General features: G+C 42.8%; 1 protein-coding gene across 1 annotated transcript in view; it reads right to left on the minus strand.

Annotated features, from left to right (window-relative positions):
* Positions 1–21,170, minus strand: part of dync1h1 (dynein, cytoplasmic 1, heavy chain 1) — a 93,577-nt gene that overhangs the window by 71,044 nt on the left and 1,363 nt on the right. Inside the window, exons 2-18 of the mRNA XM_057858868.1 lie at positions 21,044–21,131; positions 19,236–19,409; positions 18,916–19,171; positions 15,458–15,644; positions 15,095–15,366; positions 11,975–12,202; positions 11,238–11,891; positions 9,697–10,119; positions 9,433–9,612; positions 8,024–8,173; positions 7,807–7,953; positions 5,501–5,641; positions 5,249–5,425; positions 4,017–4,127; positions 3,791–3,910; positions 3,481–3,720; positions 3,253–3,408 (exon numbers count right to left, since the gene is read on the minus strand). Of these exons, the coding sequence (XP_057714851.1) occupies positions 3,253–3,408; positions 3,481–3,720; positions 3,791–3,910; positions 4,017–4,127; positions 5,249–5,425; positions 5,501–5,641; positions 7,807–7,953; positions 8,024–8,173; positions 9,433–9,612; positions 9,697–10,119; positions 11,238–11,891; positions 11,975–12,202; positions 15,095–15,366; positions 15,458–15,644; positions 18,916–19,171; positions 19,236–19,409; positions 21,044–21,131 (3,704 nt within the window). The remainder of the gene's footprint in view (positions 1–3,252; positions 3,409–3,480; positions 3,721–3,790; positions 3,911–4,016; positions 4,128–5,248; positions 5,426–5,500; positions 5,642–7,806; positions 7,954–8,023; positions 8,174–9,432; positions 9,613–9,696; positions 10,120–11,237; positions 11,892–11,974; positions 12,203–15,094; positions 15,367–15,457; positions 15,645–18,915; positions 19,172–19,235; positions 19,410–21,043; positions 21,132–21,170) is intronic.

The following is a 21,170-nucleotide window of genomic DNA, read 5'->3' on the forward strand; positions in this document are numbered from 1 at the left end:
TAGTGTCAAAGCGCTTTGAGTGATTTGATGGTGGAAAGGTGCTATACAAGTGTAAGTCAACACAACTGAGGATGTATATGCATCAATCCTCGGGGTCAATTTATAGATTTATATTTTCTTTTTAAATTGCGGACTTATTGTTGCTGTTACGGCACTAGGCCGTAGTTCTGTCACTCTCCCTCATTTTCTCTCTCCAGGTCGCCCAGCTGCTGCTAATTGTCATCAGCCCTGTATATAAGACTGGCTGGCCAGCCTGACGCCACGCGGTGGATACTGCCTGCTGCCAGCTAACCAATATGGATTCAGTTATGTTTTTGTTAGTTATGTTGCCCGTTATTTTTCTGTAACTACTTACTTTTGCACATTTTGATTTTTGGTTGGCAATCAAATTGTGTTTTCTAAACTTTTTTCTACAACCCCCGCTCAGCGCCATCATTTGTACCACGCCCGGCCATTTTTCTCTTCGTTATGGTGCCGCTGGCACGTAACAATTGGGGACTCGTCCGGGAGTTGGACCCGGGTCCTCTCGCACCCCAAGCGAGAATCATACCACTAGACTGGGATGAGGGAGTACCATTTGTGCTGTTTGCGATCAGGGATGCCAATCAGGAGTCCCTAGGATATAGTCCCTCTGAATTAGTATTTGGACATAACGTCCGTGGTCCTCTAAAAGTTCTTAAAGAACGTTTTCTCTCGCCGCCCTCTTCTAAGGTTAGGGTGTCAAATTTTGTTGAAAAGTGTAAAGAAAGGCTACAGCAGGCTACGTCACTCGCTAAGGATGCCCTTGCTTCTACGCAAGCAAAGATGAAGGAGCGGTTTGATCGGAAAGCCGTGGTGCGGCACTTTCAACCTGGGGATAAGGTCTTGCTGTTGCTTCCTGCAGTGGGCTCTGCCTTGTCCGCCCGTTTTTCTGGCCCATATGTGGTGGATAAAAGGGTTTCTGACACAAATTACCTTATCCTGACTCCTGAGCGTAGGAGAAAAACTAGGATGTGTCATGTTAACATGCTTAAACCGTTCCGTAAGCGAGGGTGTTCGATGACTGCTGCTTTAACAGCGTCATCTGGACCAGCGGTTACCTTTGAATGCCCACCGGGGGAGGAGGGCTTGGAGGTGCAATGTGCTGCTCATCTGTGTGGCAGGCTAACTAATTCGAAGTATATGCTACGTATTGAGTCTCATTTGTCTTATCTGCCTGCTGAGCAGTGTGAGGGCATTGTGACCGTGCTGCGGTCGTACCAGTCACTATTTAAAGACACTCCTTCTCGGACCAACGTCCTTGAGCATGACATTGATGTGGGCTGTGCTGCCCCTATTAAACACCATGCTTATCGGTGCACTTTCGAGAAGCGTGAAGCCATGAAGAAAGAGGCTACCTACTTGTTAAATAATGCGTTAGCCAAGCCCAGCCGCAGTCCCTGGAGCTCTCCGTGCCTTTTAGTTCCAAAGCCTGATGGTACGTCCCGGTTTTGTACTGATTTCAGAAAAGTGAACGATGTTACTGTGCCGGGTTCATTCCCCTTGCCGCGTATGGAAGACTGCATTGATGGCATTGGACCTGCTGTGTACGTTACTAAACTTCATCTCTTAAAGGGCTACTGGCAGGTGCCTTTAACACCCAGAGCATCTGATATCTCTGCCTTTGTCACTCCCGATCATTTTTTGCAGTATACAGTTATGGCATTTGGCATGAGGAATGCGCCTGCCACCTTTCAACATCTTATGCAGCTGGTTCTTGGTGATGTTGCCAAATGCAGTGTTTACTTGGATGATGTTGTGGTCTACTCGGATACCTGGACTGACCACTTGATTACACTGTCCGAGGTTTTCCAACGTTTAGCCTCGGCGAACCTCACGCTAAATATGGCAAAGTGTGAATTTGGAAAGGCCTCTGTGACGTACTTGGGGAAAGTGGTTGGTCATGGTACGGTTCGGCCCATAAATGCAATTTGGTCGTATCCCCTTCCGACCACTCAGCGGGAGCTGCGCCGTTTTCTTGGGCTTGCGGGCTATTACCGATGTTTCTGTAAGAACTTCTCGGTGGTGGTGGCTCCCCTTACTGCTCTGTGCAGCCCGTCGGTGCCCTTCGTATGGTCTGAAGGGTGTGAATATTCTTTCCAAGCAGCGAAGTCACTTCTGTGCAGTGCTCCTGTACTGGCTGCTCCTGATTTTTCGAAACCTTTTAGCCTCGAGGTCGATGCTAGCTCTGTCGGGGCTGAAGCGGTTTTGCTTCAAGATGACGGTGCTGGAGTTCTCCATCCTGTGTCCTACTTTTCAGCTAAGTTTAATAAGCATCAGCTAAATTATTCCACCATTGAGAAGGAGACCCTTGCTATGCTGTTAGCCCTCCAGCACTTCTATGTTTATGTGTGTTCTACTCATTGTCCTGTTTATGTTTATACAGATCACAACCCCCTGGTGTTTTTGGCGAGGATGTCCAACCATAACCAACGGCTGATACGCTTGGCATTGCTTGTACAGGGCTATAACCTTGTGATTAAACACAAGAAGGGTGTGAACAATGTTGTGGCCGATGCCCTGTCCAGGTCTGGTGACTAGTTGACACTTGGGGGATTGGTGTTTTTTTTTTCGTTTTTTTTTTTTCCTGGTGTGCCTGTTGTGGCCTCTGGTGGCTGCTTGACTGCCTTTAGGGGTGCTCCTGGGTTTTGGGCTTTTGGGGTCGTGTTGTGACAGTTTGTTTTATGGGTGGGAGTGCCAAGGCACTAGGCCGTAGTTCTGTCACTCTCCCTCATTTTCTCTCTCCAGGTCACCCAGCTGCTGCTAAGTGTCATCAGCCCTGTATATAAGACTGGCCGGGCAGCCTGACGGCGCGTGGTGGATACTGCCTGCTGCCAGCTAACCAATTTGGATTCAGTTATGTTTTTGTTAGTTATGTTGCCCGTTATTTTTCTGTAACTACTTACTTTTGCACATTTTGATTTTTGGTTGGCAATAAAATTGTGTTTTCCTAACTTTTTTCTACAACCCCCGCTCAGCGCCATCATTTGTACCACGCCCATTTTTCTCTTCGTTATGGTGCCGCTGGCACGTAACAGTTGCCTATAGGTTCCAAGTTAGCCAGTTGAAGGTGTCAGCCAGTTATAGCTCATTTTTAACTTTAGATAATTTTTAAACACATAATGAATATATATGAAATCATTCGCCACCAGCCCACAGAGTCAAAATGGATTGGACACCTAGTGCCATCAGTGGCAGCCAGCAAGTGCCCCATAAATAGTTATCAAGTCTTACCTGAACCCTCTCTTCACTGCCGCTTAGCAGGCCAGTGTCAGTGAGCTCCAGGGCCTCCTTTGCACGAGCGCACTTCTCTCTTTCAACCTTTAGACGACCGAAGTTTCCTTCGTAGATGGTTAGAGACTGAAGAGCCTCCTCAGGTCGCAAGTTACCCTGATGTAAATGTATGATTAAAGCATTAAGCTGGCTGTTCTTTTACAGTACTAACAGCAAATTTCATCTTACAGCAACTGGTTTGGTCTTCTCCCACTCATTGAGCAGGTCAGTGGTGCGGTTTTCAACAGCCTTGTCCTCCTGAACAATCTTCATCTGCAGGTTGGCGACCTGCTGCTGGATAGCGGTGTCCTTGCGCTTCATGATGTCACTGAAGGCACCCCATTCACCCTCGATGTTATCGATGTAGAGCCAAGACGGAGGGAACTGGAATCTTTGCTTTTCCAGCAAGCGTTGCCCGTTACGGAACAACTAAGAAAGAAAATCCCAATTAAAAAACGGCCTTTATCGTGCTTATATGATGGTTAAACTGTCTACTCACGTCCACATTTTTCTCAAACTGCTTGATTTTGCGTTTGAGAGTCTGGACATAAGTGATAAAGTTGACGGCATCCGACGTGCTGGCCGTGTCCACGGAATGTTGCTCCAGGTCTTGACGAGACTAAAACAACAGCAAAATGAAAAATTATCCTAATAAAGCATGTTTCTTTGTGACGCACGTCCCAAAAAAAAAAAAAAAAAAAAAAAAAAAAAAAGAAAAGGTTTACCTTGGAGATTTGGGCATGAAAGTCCTGCATGTTCTGACCAAGCATCTGGCCAAACTTGCTGAGTACCTCTTTGTGCCAGGAATCGTACTTCAAATTCACCTTTGACTGTACCTGTACAGAAAGAAAAACAAGCTTGCAGTCGTATTCCAGTAGTAAGATGTCAGTGGGGTCAAACTCATTTTGTTTTGTAGCGATTAGATCTCATTTGTGTGTGAACTAGTTTATTTTTGGAGAAACAAATTAACTCACTAGCTGCCATTGACTGTGCTAGACATCAAATCCGTTATGACTGGTAGTGGCCGAATGAACGTTTGTTAAAATGGATTGGACTTCTGTAGTCGTCAATGGCGCTGCAAGATGCGCATTCACAGCCAGTCCTTCCAGTGCAAATGAGTTGGACATCTATCATTGTCTATGAGTTTTACGTCATTTTACGTCACTTTGTTGTAATTTTAAAATGCTTATGGGTCACTTCCTTTAAATTTTGGATAATTTCCTATTAAAGTTTGGGGCATTTCAGAACTGTTGGTTTTGGGGCATCATGGAATGGGGCAAATGAACAAATGTGACTGCGGGTACGAAAGTGAGCCAAGTGCAGTCGTGCACGCACTCGATCACACAAATCCCAAATTTCTGCTTTTCCGGTGCTGATGTCAAAATAAAAGCATGCGATTTTGTTTGATTCTGTTTTGGGGCATTTCCAGGTTACTTCATTTTCTACAATTGATGAGGCTAGACTTTCAATAAAAGTGAATTGGACTTCTATTATTGTAAGTGGCAGGCAATGTGCAAACTATGTGTCACTTCCCTGTAATTTTAAAATACTTAGGGGTCACTTCTTGTAAATGTTGAATCATTTCCTACTGATATTTCGGGCATTTCCGGAAAGCCTCCTGCTGATTTGGTGTCACTTTCTGTGTGTTTTGGGGTCATTACCTTGTTAACTCTTTGACTATCATTGACGGTGCTAGAAGTCCAATCCATTTTGACCAGGAAGTGGTGAATGGACGATGACACAAATCACAAATCGACAGTTTTACGGGGCCAATGTCAAAATAAAAGCATGTTTTTTTTGTTTTTTTTTATGTAGCATATGAATGAGCCTGCCAGAGCAACCCCGCAGGCCGGATTGGACACACTGGTGGGCCGTTTATTCCCCACGGTCCGTATATTTGACACCACTCTACAGTACATCTTGACGAAAACAACAAGCAAAATCTGTCGTCAGTTACCTTTCCGTAGTCAATGACTGCCGGTCCAAACTCTTTACGCGTCTCTGCATTGTCAAAGGTTCCACGCGCTTTGCGGATCTGGACAAGAAGGGCCTGCCACTTGGTGAGGTCCTCACCCAGACGGTTGTAGATGTTCTCAGCCTGCATGTCCCACAAGCACTGGTACTGCAGCCATACCTGAATGGAGAAGAGTCAAGTGAATAAAGTGGCCTGTATGTAAATTGCATATCAATAAGGAAGAGCAATATTTACCCTGACATACTGCTCCACCTCCCCCACTATGTCTTCCACAGCACTGTAGGCCTCCTCCAAGGCCACTGGTCCATCAGGCATCCTGGTCAAAGCATTGCGGTAGAATTTCTCCTCCTCTGATAACTCATAGTGGACCCCGACCTGAGGAAGATTTATTGATATTATTAATTAATGAATTATTATTGATAAATATTGTGCAATGATGGCTGCCTCAGTGGCTTTACAAACTAGCAGAGGTGGGTACACATTACTCTTACTTGAGTACCAGTAACTCATTTATTTTCTTTATACAAACTAAATAAGAAAATCGAATAGGGAGGCCGGTTTTCTTTATCAAACAGTTCTTAGATACAATCGAAATCCAATTTCAAAGCACACTCTTGTATGACAGTTTAGTGTATTGTGTTGAAAGGAGACTAAGCTGTTATATGAAGTGGTTATTTGTGTGGTTTCTTTATAAAAAGAAATGAGACAATTTTACTATCTAACAATAACCCAAATGCGAATATGCGTCTCCAAAACATAATAGAAATAGACAGTTAAATTACTGATTAGCCTCATCGCTAACTAGCTTAGCGCTTCGGGCTAAGTAGTAACGTCTCATCAACAAAAAATACAAACAATACAATTGGCTTCACTGGCACATTATTGGATATAACAATATTACAAAAAAAAAACAATCTTAACTCTCAACACTTTGTAATATTATTGATTCAGCATAACTGGCGTGCACACGCAGCCTCACATCAAATCAAATTAGTTGGCATCTAATTTATTGATTAGTTGTTGCTACCTTAATGTGTTTCTTTGGCCTAATATGGTCATGTAATAGGTTATAGTACAATATAATAGCAGTTCATATAGATGTTGTGCTAAGAAAAATATGCCAATAAAAAAAAAATTTAAAAAATAAATAAATAAAAAAATCACACTAATCATTTACTCCCAATACTACTTACTGAGTAGTTTTGACTAAGGATGCAACAATACTCGGTTTTATATTGAACCGTTCGATATGCCCTGTTCGATTCAATACGCAACAATATTCAATGTAAATGAAAAGCTCCCAAAATGTATTTTCCGAATTTTTTCTTGCGTGCGCTCTTAAGAATATGCCCGGGGTGCATCGAAAACTGGGGGGTGTGCCTTGAAAAACAGACAGCTCCTCCCGGCGAGCAGCCCTCCTCCTCTCCTCCCCCAAACTGCGTGGAGGGCGGAATAAAGCATGCTGCATTTGTTTGTGCCTGAGGTAACAATAATGGCTAGCGTGGAAATACAGAGGTTTGAGGAGGTGGCTTCAGCGTTGTACAGATCCAATGTGTGGCAGCATTTTGGGTTTGCTGATACGCTATCCCCTATTGTACATATTTCACAAAGACAGTCTTCCCAGATATTTACAATGAAGTCCGCCAAAACATTGTTACTGACTTGGCTGCTACGAACAACCTCGCTTTGACAACAGACAGCTGAATGGACATGATGAACAATGAGTGGCAAATTAAGAGTACTTCAAACTCGTCCTGTTTATAAAAGTCGATTTTCATATGCTGGTGTTGTGCAGAAATGAGCAGACGTGACGTCTGTGGCGTTTGTTAACTTTTTTAATGCCCGCACACACTAGATATCATCAAATAGCAAACTAGATGTGCTACGTTAGATCCCATGCCATTGGCTACGTGAGCCCAGAGTGATTATGAGACACTTAGTCCATATACTACATCGATGAAATATAAACCGCCATGACTAAATGGAAGTGAAGCAGGCCAAATAAATCCATACCAGTGATTATAGATAATGCTGCAAATACTGTTAATTCAGTACGTGACACAGATGGATTCGGACCACAAATAGGATGTTTTGCTCATGTAGTAAACCTAGCTGCTTAGAGAGCTGTAGCAGTCAACAGTGTGCCCTGCCTCACTTTACAAACAGTAAAGATAGTTCTCAGCACTTTTATAAAAAATTTCTTCAGATCAGTAAGAAGTAAGCACATAAATATTATGCACTAAAATGCATGTTTATATGATTGCAATGTAATTTTTGCCTGTTCGCAAAATAAAAAAACATCGAAACAAAAAATACAAGTGTTTTTTTTTTTTTTTCCAGAGCATTAAATGTATCTAATCGAAAATCGCACCAATGTACCGTGCATTCCTAGTTTTGACCAAATACCTTTTTACTTGTACTTTGGTAAATAACTAGTTTTACTTGAGTAATATTATTTTGAAGTAATACTATTCTTAATCGAGTAAATTTTGGGCTACTCTACCCACCCCTGCAAACTAATGAACAAATATGTTCCCTACTTGGTATCTCTGGCTCTGGATTCTGGGAAGAGAAAGGATGACCATCTTCCAGGAAAACATTTCTTGGTAGAGCTTGTGGCGACAATCTTCAATGGGCGGGTTCAGGTAGATGACCTGGTTAGTGATCCGCAGCTCGTGCACTACATTCTACAGAATGAAAAATTTGTTTTTGTGACGTTCACAGCAATTTCATCACAAACTTGTCAATAACGCCGACCTTGATCTTAGGCTCGCCACCTGGCTTGTGGCTCACTTGAGGAGCCTCTGTGTCCATGTCTACGTCGGCTTTATCCTCCACTTGCCCGCGTAGCACCTGGGTCCAGGCTTTGAGTCCTGCCTGCAGACGCACTCCCAGAATCCGCTCAATCTACCGAAACAAAGAAAAATTAGGAGTGAAATACAGTTTTAGTGGGCTTTGTAGCATTTAAGGTACATTTCTCCAGAAAATGACTCCAAATAGTGACCTCTTTGAAGTTGACCCCCCTCAGAAAAAAATTTATATAAAAATCATTTGTGCTTCTATCGTTTTTGAGATATTTACAATTCTTTTATAAGTAAATCTGAGGTCAACTGACCTCCAATGGCTAAAAATGGTGTCAATTGTTTGTGCTGTAAAAAATTTTGTTTGTATGGTTTCGTAGACATTATGCTTTTAACTTTGCAGTGATGACATCACACAGCCCCCCATTTACTGCAAAATGGACTCGAATGGACACTCATTTGTGCTGTAAAAATTTTCATTTGCGCTGCTATTGTTTAATAGATATTGAGAGATTAATTCTGAGTGATTATGTCACTTGCAGCCCTTCCGTGTCCCAACTCCCGCGCCTGACGGAGCATAACAATGCTCTCAAAAACAGACTGGTATCCTAAGTTCCCAACCACTAGCACAAATGAATGGCACCACTTCGGGTCCATTTCGCAGAGAATGGGGAGCTTGAGATATTAATTTCAAGTAATGACATCACCCACAGCCCTTTTGTAACTTGACCCACCGCGGCTGACGGAGCCTACCATCTCTCTCAATAACAGAGGGGTGACCCAACCACTAGCACAAACGAATGGCAGCACTTCGGGTCGATTTTGTAGTAAATGGCGAATTAAGATATTAATCTGGAGTGATGACGTAACTCACAGCCCCCAAATTTACTGCAAAAGTGACCCGAAGTGGTGCCATTCGTTTATGCTAGTTGTTGTTGTTTTCTCATGCATGTGGTGTCAGTTGGACAATTTTTTTCACATCGTTTGCAAATGCTGTAAACCAGCGATTTTTCATGTGTGAAGTGTCACCTTTTAATCGCCAAGATTGCGTTTAGGAGAAGACTGCCATTGAATAGCAGGCTAAAGTAGTAAGTACATTGTCTTTCGTCATTAGCATCAATGTAGCAATGCTAACGCTGTACGATGTGTAATTATTTTGTATGTCTGAACTTTACTTCTACAGTGTGTTGATGACCAGTGAAAATCTGTGAAAGGAACTGGCGCCTCATATGCAATCAATGGGCGAACACAAACATGTGTAGAATGCACACAGCACACACACGCGGCGATAAATCGCAGCCAGGAAAATTCCCGCCCTCGTTTTTATTTACTGTGCGATTAATCGACTTACTGGCACTAACCTACCTCAATGTCGAGCTTGTTGACCCAGATGGGCAAGTTGGAATAGGAGTGCAAGTTGAGGTCGTCCACAGCTTTTTGGACCCGATTGAGAATGTCCGAGAACGTTTTGTGGTCAAACATGCAGGTATCCAGGGAGCGGACCTCCAGATCTATTTTCTCCTCAATTAGCAGAAGGTCATCAACCTGGAAACAGCACATCGTATTCAAGTAGGTTACTCATCAGTCAGGTTTTTCGATCTTCTCTGGTGATGATTTCTCCACATGTACCTTCTCCTGAAAGTTGAAGACAGTCTCAGCCAGCCTCTGAACGTAAGGGTCCAGCTTGTAGGACTCCCACACCAGAGTGATCCCCTCGGTAATGAGCGCCTGGACTTCCTTCTTTAGGCCGGCCACCAACAGCGAAATGGAGGACCTCTCCTCCACCTTCTCGCAAGTACGCTCGTAGGTGCGCACGCTTTCGATCAGCGAGATGGCAAACGGGTAGAGCTGGTTGGCTTGGTGGGCCTTGTTGACGATGGCCAGCGGCACGCGGAAGCTCAGCCACTTGAGGTTGCGCACTTCTTTAGACAGAGTAATGATCTCCGGGAGGAAGTTGACTTTGAGTTTCAGGATGTTTCCCGTGCGACCTCGGGCACGAGTGCTCTCGATGGTAAAGATGCGGCCGGATACCCCAAGGTTACGCTGCTGCACCTGTTTTTTTGGTGAAAAAAAACAAAAACAAAAGTAATTTTGAGTAGAATAAGCCTTGACTTTTTCCTCAGCTTCAATTATGTCCTTTCCAACAGCGATGAGGGAGATTTTCAGCTTTTCCTCCAATTCAAGTTAGTCATTACAAAAAATGCATTACATACATTGGTTGTCCGATGACATTGGTCAATAATTGCATTTAAAATAATATCGGTCTCTGTTTTGCGCCGGTATGAATGCTGGGTTATCAATTTATGTGCTGTAATAGCCTGCAGTCATTGTGGATGGGCTGGTCACAGCTCAGCACAGCAGTTGTGCTTAAAGTGACCTAGAGTTGTCTCCAAACTGAGATGCTTAGGATTTGTTACCTGAGGGAAAGACCCTAATCACTCATGGTGCACATATAAAATGAACAATAAGTAAAAAATAGAATCTGCAATTTCTAGAGAAATAGAAATTGCGCGGTAGGAGCTTTGCTGTCATGGGTACAGACCTAAGACCTACTCAGTTGATTTTGAAGCGTTAGGAGTCATTTTGTTTTGATATTAGGTCAGTTCCTCTTGATATTTAGATGCACATGGCAGTCAATGGCATGGCCGTACATTGGTGTCAATGGCTTCAACTTACTTGGGCACCAGTTGAATGTAAATGGGCTTTAACGGGAAAATTTTTGGTCAAAAGTCACAACTGTCACAAAATGTTTTTCTTCCATTGAAAATGAAGGTGAAATGTTTGCCATTAAAAATTAATGGAACGTCGTAGGTGGTCGTCAATAGCATGGGAAATGAGAAAGCTTGTTTTAGTATAGCTTGGAACAAATTAGGATATTTATGTGTAAAACGTGAATCATTACACGAAAAAAAGATACAGAAGAAAATTGTATCTTGAGGTACCACTATATACTACTTTTGGAAAAACAACTTTCAATGAAAACACGCCGATTTCACAATAATACTTTGCTGAGGTTTTGTGAGCTAGTCAGCCCTCATAGTCAGTGTTAAATCGGTTGACTGTAAATCCACTATCCCTCATGAATAAAGTGAAAAGTGCTATTCTACAGTATGGTCAATACTTTTTAGTATATTTATGTAAAGAATTAGATATAAGAACCCTCATCGTACCTTGCGTGCCCAGTCGTCAAAAATCTCTTGAGTGTTGAGCTTGGCCCTGAAGCTATCTCCGTCCTGCTTCAACTTGAGCCCCTCTACGTGATTCTCCCAGCCCTTGCCGAGAACATCCTCCACTCTTTTCATGTACGCAGTCAGCTGGCGATCGATCTGCTTGGCCCAGATGATGGATCCCGACACGGGAGGCAGGTCTCGCACGTGGCTCATCTTGCACGCCTGGCTCTGCGGGTACTGCACCTTGAACTTGTCGTGCAGCGACTCGATGTCGTCCTTCACACGCTGGATGAGCTGCGTCTGGTATTCGCGGATAGCGCCGCGGATGTGCGGGCGCACAAAGAGCGCGTTAAAGCGGGAGAAGATGCGGAACATCTCGTTGGCATTCTTGGCTGTGCCTAGCTGGTCGCGCAGGCGAGCGGTGATGCGGGTCTCCACGCGGTCAATCCGCTCGTCGTAGCGCTTCATGGCAGCTTCCCAAGCTTCCATGCCCTCTTTGGACACATCCAAGCCGTCCACCTCTTTGACGTTCTCATAGGCAAGGTTAACCTCCTCGATAGCGTTGGCATCAGCTGCGTCGAAGAGGACTCCTGCTACCTTCATGTCCTGCGGCTCTACAGTTTCTCCAGGGGCGTGCTGCGGCACGGCGGAAACCTGACGATAAACAGTTACAATGAGTAATTTGCTTGATGGACTGTTATAGACTAATGATAAGATGTAAATCATGGTATGCTTACTTGAGGCCTCAGCACACGGACAATGACGGCCCTCAGCTGCTCATGCTGCTTCCTGAAGCGTCTCATGTGATCCAGGCGCGACTGGAGCTTCCTGTGGGCGGGGCTCAGGCGCCATACCATCTTATGGTTCTCTTCTCTCTTCCGCTTGACGATGTCCCTTAAGAGCACCTGGAGTTTCTCATACTCGTCCTCCCAGGTCTGGAATACCTCGAAGCAGGCCACCATCACCTGTAGTAAAAGAAGAAATGGTCAACTTCTGCACATTGATTGCCAATATTTGATGCAGCTACAAATATGTAGCTAGTTTACTTCACCATTGTTCAATTCCTATGAAAGGAAGTGACCTGTAATGAATAGGGAGTGACCCCAAATGCTGCCAAATCAACAGGAAGTGATCCAATTGCAAAAGGAAGTGACCCGATATACACAGAAAGTGACCCTGAAATGCACCCCAAACAACAGGAAGTCACCTGATATCAAAAGGAAAGAAGCGGGGCTAAGGTACAGAAAAGCAAGGAAGCTGCTAGACTAAGATCAATAAGTATTTTCTACCAAAAGACTAAGACTAAAACAAAATTTAAAAGGGCTACCAAAAACAACACTGACAGGAAGTGACCAGATGTACCAACTAAGGGTGTGACAAAATATCGAAATAGTGATACTTTGGATCCCAAAAGGGCATATACCCTACCCACCGATGTCACAAAACCACATGCTCGCTGTGTGGTTCCGCCCACTTGTCCGTCATTTTGTCTCTGTATTAGCATTGTTTTCAATTGATCGAGGATTTAAAATGCATTTCATGGAAGACCCGGTGCTTTCTGATGCCGTAAACTCACTGGATGTGTTGCATAAAAGGCGTTATGTGGAAAAGCTTCGTTCTATACAGTCGCCAGACCCATATTTGATGCCCAAATCGATGTTTTTCGACCCACTGTCTTCGCCCTGTCTGCCTGACATCTGCTACGCTGATATTTACAATTATCTTGTCCACACAAAATCAGCCTATTCTCACATTTCGCTCTCCTCTTTGGATCCCTCGGAATACGGTAAAACTTCAAGTCTCTCCTTCCATCTTCTCTGTTAGTGCAACCAACAGCCACACACGCCTTCACCATTTTGATTATTAATGTTAAGGAGCAGAAAAACACGCCGTAAATAGGAGAAATGTACGTAGCCGTAACAGGTTAACACTATGTTTTGACGGACAAGTGGGCGGTACCATTCAGGAGAGCGGAGTTGTGACGTCACGTGGGTAGGGTCTATAGATATGCTCCTGCCAAGAATCAGTATACTTTTTGAAAAATGTGTCACTGATTTAAAAAAAAGAGGAAACCAATAATTGCGACTAAAATACTACTTGAACAATGCCTCTGTTAAATCACTGGCCGCCATTGACAGCTCGGACGCCCAATCCGTTTAGACTGGGACTGTGCATTTACAGCCAGTCTTTCCGAATTTTGGGGCATTTACAGGTCACTTCACACCTCCTATTCATTTCTTGAGTCACTTCCTTTCCAGTAACCCAAAATCAACATGAGTTACCCACACATGCCCCAAAATCAACAGAAAGTGACCAATAAATGCCCCAAAATCAACAGCAAATGACTGAAAATGAAAACCATACAGTAGTATGAAAAAGTATCTGAACCTTTTGGAATTTCTCACATTTCTGCTTAAAATCACAATTAAATAAGATCTGATCTTTGTCAAAGTCACACAGATGAAAACAGTGTTGTCTTTAATTAAAACCACCAGAACAGTTATAGGTTTTCATATTTTAATGAGGATAGTATGCAAACAAGGACACAAAGGGGAAAATTGATTGCAAGTTGTCCAGGCCCTGAAACAGCAAACAGCCCCAAATCATGATGCTCCCTCCACCATGCTTCACAGTTGAGACAAGGTGTTGATGTTGATGAGCTGTTCCATTTTCCTTCCACATATGACATTGTGTGTTACTCCCAAACAATTCAACTTCTGTGGAGTGTCCAAGTGCCTTTTTGCGAGCATTAAACAAGGAACAATGCGTTGTTGTTGTTGTTGTTTTTTAAGATAGCAGTGGCTTCCTCCATGGAGAACTCCGATGAACACCATTCTTGGCCATAGTTTTACATATCATTGATGTGTGCACAGAGATATTTGACTGTGCCAGTGATTTATGTATGTCTTAAGCAGACACTCTGGCGTCCTTTTTTACTTCTCTGAGTATTCTGCGCTGAACTCTTTGTGTCATGTTTGGTGGACAGGCACTCCTTGGGAGAGAAGCAATAGTGCCAAACATTTGTTACCTTGCTTACCTTACTGTTGACTGATGAACATCCAGACTTTTACAGGTGGTTTTGTACCCTTTCCCAGCTTGATACAAATCAACAATCCTTGATCACAGGTCAAAGATGTGTGTGTTTTATAGTGGGCAGGGAAGCCTTAAACCACTCATCAATGATTGGGCACACACCTGATTTAAAATGTTTGGTAAAAACTGGTTTCAATTGCTCTTTAAGTCTCCTTAGGCAGAGGTTTCACTTATTTTTATCCCTTCTGTCATTGTTTGCATGCTATCCTCATTAAAATATGCAAATCTATAAATGTTTGAGTGGTTTTAGTTAAAGCAGACACTGTATTTTATTTGTGTGATTTTGACAAAGATCAGATCACATTTAATGGTGATTTTATGCAGAAATGTGAGAAAATCCAAAAGGTACAGATACTTTTTCACACCACTGTATAACCTGAAATGCCCAAAAATTAAACTCTTTGTCATTGACGGCCATTGACGTCCATTCTGTTTGAAGTGGGAGCGATGGCGTTCATTCGCTGCCACCTCCCAGTTCAAATGAATTGGAGGTCTACTCAAGATAAACTCCCCTCAATTCGTTGAAGAAGGATGAAAAGTCCTTCTGTTTATTATTTGTACAGTAAAATATTGTGGAATGATTTCTTGACCCATATATCGAAAATTGTTGTATTGGCATATCGTGAGATCACTGTTTATCACGAGTCTTGTATCGCAAATCGTACCGTGAGCTACCCAGAGGTTCCCACCCCTAATACCAACCACGACAGCAAAGCTACCATTCCACTTTCTGCAGAATTGCCTATTCTAGTTTATGATAATACCTTCTCAAATTCCTCGTAGGCGACGTGCATGAGTTTCCTGGTGCCCAACACCTTCAAGAGCTGTGAACTCAAATCCCTGGATATGGCCTCGACAAGACGCAGGGCTCTCTGGATCGGGTACTTGGTGTTCCTAATCTTCTTCAAGTGGGTGAATATGGCCATCAGAGCCTGACGGATCTTGTCCAGCTCAGAAGCGGAGAGCAGATCATTAAGTGGAAAGTCTTTCATTAGAGGGTTGTAGTCATTGACGGTTTCTACGGCCTGTTTCAGACCTAAGGCGAAAGTCAAAATGCATCAATATCTCGTGGCAGGGATGTGATAGTAATGCTAAAGTGGGGTGCTACAAATCGGCTGTCAACTTACCCGTGTCTGTATCGAAACTGACAGTAGCGTGGAAACGTTTGCCGTGCTTTAGAATGTCCAGCGTGAGCAGAACTTCCGGGCTCTCCCTCTTCTCCTGGATCCTGTTGAGAGCTCGCTCCAGATTGAGCCAGAAACTGATCTCCTGGAGGGCCGTACCTGATGCCGGGTCACGGTCCAGCTTTGTCACCTGGAAGCCAACGGCACAGGAATACAAATGAAGCACAGCTAAACTGAGCTCGGCAGGTGTAAAATCCATACTGATCGCGCGTTTTGCTTTTTCGAAAGCATTTTTGCATCACAACATACCGCCGAAGCGGATTCATTCTGCCTGGTTTACCTCAAAAAGAGGTGTTAGGAAGAAGAACATTTGCAGAGAAAAGCATATAATTGTTGGAACAAACACCCTTAAACTCGTTAAGTTACATAACGAAACTACTTTTTGCTGTAACTTCAAACATGACTATATTTTCTCATTCTATAACGGTCCTATAGTAATTTTACAAGCGTTATTTATGTGACGTGATACAACCCTTTATTGCCAAACGTATCACATTTGATACACCTAAAATTTCATGATTTTGAGACTAATTCAGAATTTTGACAATTTTTGGGGAAAAAAATGATGGATGCAAGTCAACACACACATCTGCAGGTTCCATGAGAAAAACAAACAGGATTTAGCAAGGGTTATAGATATCAGAGCGCTTATTACACATATTCATTTTGACTTTTCTTTTTACAAATTTGGAAAAAAAACGGTTTCATAAGGACCTTATTTTTCAAATTTTGGGATTCTCTGATAATTGCTTCATGTTGCAGGTATTTTAAAAAGTCTCATTTTACAGACGTCTCTTTTGACAGCTTTGTGCTCTTATTCTAGCCTCTGAGTCAACATGGCTCTTCTCCCTCCAACACTAACACAGCATGTCGCAGAAGAGGTTATTTTCTGGCTAAAATAGGGCAAGATGTCAGGCTAAGCCAATCAGAGATAGTCTGACATAGTAGGGCGGGCCTCGATGTTTGCACTTGAATATTGCTATTTTATTTCATATTTCACTGCAAATTTTGAAGGCAAGTTTATACATGTTCAAATTTCTGCAAGTTTTATTGTTCCATTGCATTTCACAGTGTTAGCAGCAGGGGTGTAATAATAAACATATATTGCAATACTTTGTAGGCCAAAAGGTTATTGAAATGTTCCCACCAAGCAGTGTTTTCTTCAACGAACAATTTTTTCAAGACGATGACGTCACAATGACGAGCTAAAAACGCGTCTTGGGAGACATAGGAAAACATAACGAGATGGATGCAAGTTGTCGTCTGACGAGACGAAAACAAGATGAAAATTGCAATACTTTCCGTCATAAGTTGTGTGTTATTGTTAATGTGTGATATTTTCGTGTCGTATATGTAGTTAGCACGCATCTTATCAGTGTTTGCTCGTGTCACTCATGTGATGTGCGTCGCCTCCCCCCCAACCCCCATCATCACGCTGGCTTAGCCACTCCCTGAGCCCTGAAACGAACAAATACCTTGCAAACGAAACGGAATTTGTCAAAATCAACTCCACCAACTAAGCCCCTGCTAACTCGAAGATTAAGCCCAATGTCAAAAATCCTGAACTTCCACTTTAAGGACTGTTCCATTTCCCTAAACCGCAACGTAAACTTGGTGAGAACGACCCTTTGAGGGCTAAGGGATTGAGTCAACAACGATGGTCACTTCAGAGCTCCCTACTGGTATATCCCACAATGCATTGCAGTGGTGCACGGAAAATATGTTCATGCGGTGGTGATAATGAAGCTCAAACACAGTTGGCTGCTGTATGTATACCACCAAAGAAGAAGAAAAGGATTTAAGCTGCCAGCACAGTGTTTGAATGTTATACCAAACTGCCTTTTGAATTGTAAAAATCATCATTGTTGTTAAAAAATAAAAATGAAAAAATTAGACTTTATGTGGCAGTTTTGTCAGAGTGTATGGAATCACAGAAGTGCCCAAAAAACAAACAAACAAACAAAAAAAACACATGGATAAATAAATAAATATAAAGAGAAATAAATGAATATAAAAAGTAACTTTTTTATTGACTTTCACTTTAGTCATTAAAAAAAGGAAAAAACGGTGACAATTTTTATAAGAGATGTCTGGATTTCGCTTGCCTTTTTCATTTTGTTTTTAACGAGAGGAAGGGTCTGTCAATCAAATGCCGTTGGGAGGGACTGACACGAAACTTCAAATAGATTAATGTCTTTAAACAACAAATCTGTCTACAAATTATAAGGTACAGACAAATAAATAAAAGAATAATTGCCCAAATAAAATTTGATACAAAACTAATAATTCTGATAATTCCCAGGTACCGACGTAGTGCCATCAAGCGCGGAATACGTCTCCGTCTTATTGACATGAATCGCCGTATATTATGTGTGGGCCACGGCTCCCCTCATTGAATTTGTTGGCCACCCCACTTGCCAGAATAATGTAAGATTGTAGTAGCTGCGGAATTCAAAACGTTGACTGGACTGTTATGGACTATGCACATTAACACAATATAATAGTATACAAAATACAATATGCAATATAACACAATCAACAAAAGTATATCAGTAGGCGTGTTCTGAAGTCTTTCTGACAGTTTTCTACCGGCCTGTTTATTACTAAAACATAGTAAAAGCATTAAATTATGACTTATTTTCAGGTGTGCCACCCCAAGGTTTTAGGTGGCCCCCTTTGGCCACCCCTATGAAGAATTTCTGGAGGCGCCACTGATTTGGAATACGCAGTATAGTGCCACCTCAACAACATGTGATTGATCCACAATTGTCTTGCCTGTGAGTGAACGAGGGCAAGTGTGTTCCATTTACGCCTTTCATTCCCCCTCCGCCCTCCAAGTGGCCTCCATGTGACGTCATTGCAAGTGCTTAGGACAAGTGAGCGAGGGCAACTCAAACCGTGATTGGAACGGAGCCATTGCCTGACATTGACTCCCGTTGAAAGCGCTACACGTCCAATTCATTTGGACTGGACTGGATGTCTAGCGCCGTCAATGGCACTAAAACCTGAGCATTCACAGCCAGTCATTTGTAGGCATTTACAAATCACTTCTTGTTCATCTTAGGGCATTTACAGGTGACTAACCTGTTGATATTGAGTCACTTCATTGTCAGTAACCCGATATCAACAGGAAAAGACCTGTAAATTTCCCAAAATCAACAGGAAGTAACCTGTAAATTCTCTATAAGGAAAAGGAAGTGACCGAAAATCAACAGAAAATGAAGTAAAATTCCCCAAAATTAACTCGTTGCCTGGCATTGGCTGCCACTAACGGCCGGAGAAGTCCAATCCGTTTAAAGTGGGAAGGATAACACTACCATTTCAAACAGATTGGACGTCTACTCGTGATAAAGTCAGAAGAAGGATGAAAAGAGCTTGAAAACAATAACTATATCTCTTACTTTCTGAATTTCTCTGATCCAGCGGTTGACTCCAGACTGTAGCTGGTTCAAGAAGCTGGGGTCTTCCACTTTGTCACCAAAGTCAGTCACTTTAGGCTTCTCGCCACGCTCGTAGCACTGCTTGGCGATGTTAGTGATGATGGGGTGGATGAGCAAACTGATCTCTGGGATCTCGATGTTCTGCTGCAAGTGCAGGAGGCCCATCTCCAGCTCTGCGATCTTTTTCTCCACAGAAGGCGCCATTTTGTCTCCATCCCTGCAGAGGAATTCACCGCGTCAGCACGGTAGGCTTTCGCAGTACGCAATAGGGGAATAATTACCTATCCGCCTTTCCAGATTCGCGGATGTACGACTTGAAGAAGGGAGCGACTGCGTTGCTGATGAATGAGTGGAGTGTCTCGTACGGAGAATCCTCGCTCAGCGTCAGGACGCGGACTTGGGTCGAAATGGGTTTATCTGCGTCGATGACGCCCGTCCTCTTGATCAGGGCCAAGCTGCGGGAAGTAAGCATGTGTTGCTGTAAAACTAAGAATTTACACAGTTCAAATGTGGTAACTGATGGCTACGGTTAGTTAAAACAAGGGTGTCAAACTCATTTTTATTTGCAATTAGATCTCATGTGGGCCGGACTAGATCATTTTTGGCCAAAATAAGTCAACTTACAGGCTGCCATTTACAATGCTCGACATCCAAGCAATTTTGCCTGGGAGGGGGCGATTGAACAAGCACTGAAAATGAGCCTCCGCAGCTCGTCTCCCAATTTAAGTACCATATATTCCACAATAAAATGCGCACCTTATATAGATCAATATTGGCTAATCATGGCATGACATTCCCTTTAGTGGAGCTCCATCTAGTGGATGCATAACACAAACCCAACCAGTACTACTACTGCCCCTGAAGAATGCGATACATCCTCTAGATCAGGGGTCCCCAAACTACGGCCCGCGGGCCGGATACAGCCCGCCTCCACATTTGGTCCGGCCCCCTGAACAATACTAGAGAGCATTCAGAATTTTTTTTTTTCTCTCAATAGTGTTATTTATTTCCTGGCTTTTTTTCTGTGAAGATCTCAGAGAGGGGTATTTGGTTTTATCTATTTAATTAATAGTGTTATTATTATTATATTATTTTATATTATATTATTATATTTATTCTATTCACTTTTGTTCCGTGAAGACCCAGAAAGGGTTATTTGATTGTGGCTTTCTGAAAAACAATAATTTTTTACATTTAGGCACTCCTGCAATCGTCACACTTTTTCTGTTACAAACTGACCCCGGCCCCTCTTCAGAGAAGGGAAAGTTATGTGGCCCTCACAGGAAAAAGTTTGGGGACCCCTGTTCTAGATGAAAACAGTGTTACAATAGGCCATTTATTGAAGGTACGCCTTATTCTGTGGAAAATACAGTAAGGTGAACATTGTAACTCACATTGTCAATAGCAGGCCATGAGCTCATTTTGTGTCACCTCCTTGTAATTTGAAGGTAGTTATGGGTCCCTCCCTTTAAATTTTGGATCATTTCGTATTGATTTTGGGGTATTTCCGGGCTGCTCCCTGTTCATTGGTCACTTCCTGTTGATTTGGAGCATTTCCAGTTCACTTCCTTTTTTTTTTTTTTTTTTTTTTTAAAAGGTATTTTTGAGCGCTTACTGGGCTGTGTCCTTTCATTGGTCGCTTCCTGTTGATTTTGGGCATTTCCTGTTTACTTCATGTTACTTTGGTGTCACTTGATGTTTGTTTTGGAGCATTTTCAGGCTGCTTCCTTTTCATTGGTCAGTTACTGTTGAATTTGGAGCATTTCCAGGTTACTTTCTCTGTATTTGGTGCAACTTTCTGTCGGTTTCGGGGCATTATTGGGTCAATTCCTTTTTTTAACTCATTGGCTGCCATTGACGACGCCATTTTGACAGTGAGGGAGCGAATATTATTGTGGAGACAAAAGTGCAGTTGTGCACCCACTCGATCACACAAATCAGTTTCACGGCGCCAATGTCAAAATTAAAGCATGTGATTCTGTATATGCACAGTATGAATGAGCTACAAAGTGCCTGAATTGGACAACCGAGTGGGCTCGATGTTTGACCCCCCGTGGTTTAAAATTAATGGAAAGGACATTAGGTTTACCTGTTAGACTTCAGCCCATAATGAATATCGATACTGATGTTGTAAGTGATGGACTCCTTCTCTTCCTCTCCTTCGTCGCCAACGTCCTCTGTGAAAAGATTAAATTATTCATTACTTGTTAAGTTGT

The sequence above is a fragment of the Corythoichthys intestinalis genome, chromosome 15, assembly GCF_030265065.1.
Source record: "Corythoichthys intestinalis isolate RoL2023-P3 chromosome 15, ASM3026506v1, whole genome shotgun sequence".
Lineage (NCBI taxonomy): Eukaryota > Metazoa > Chordata > Actinopteri > Syngnathiformes > Syngnathidae > Corythoichthys > Corythoichthys intestinalis.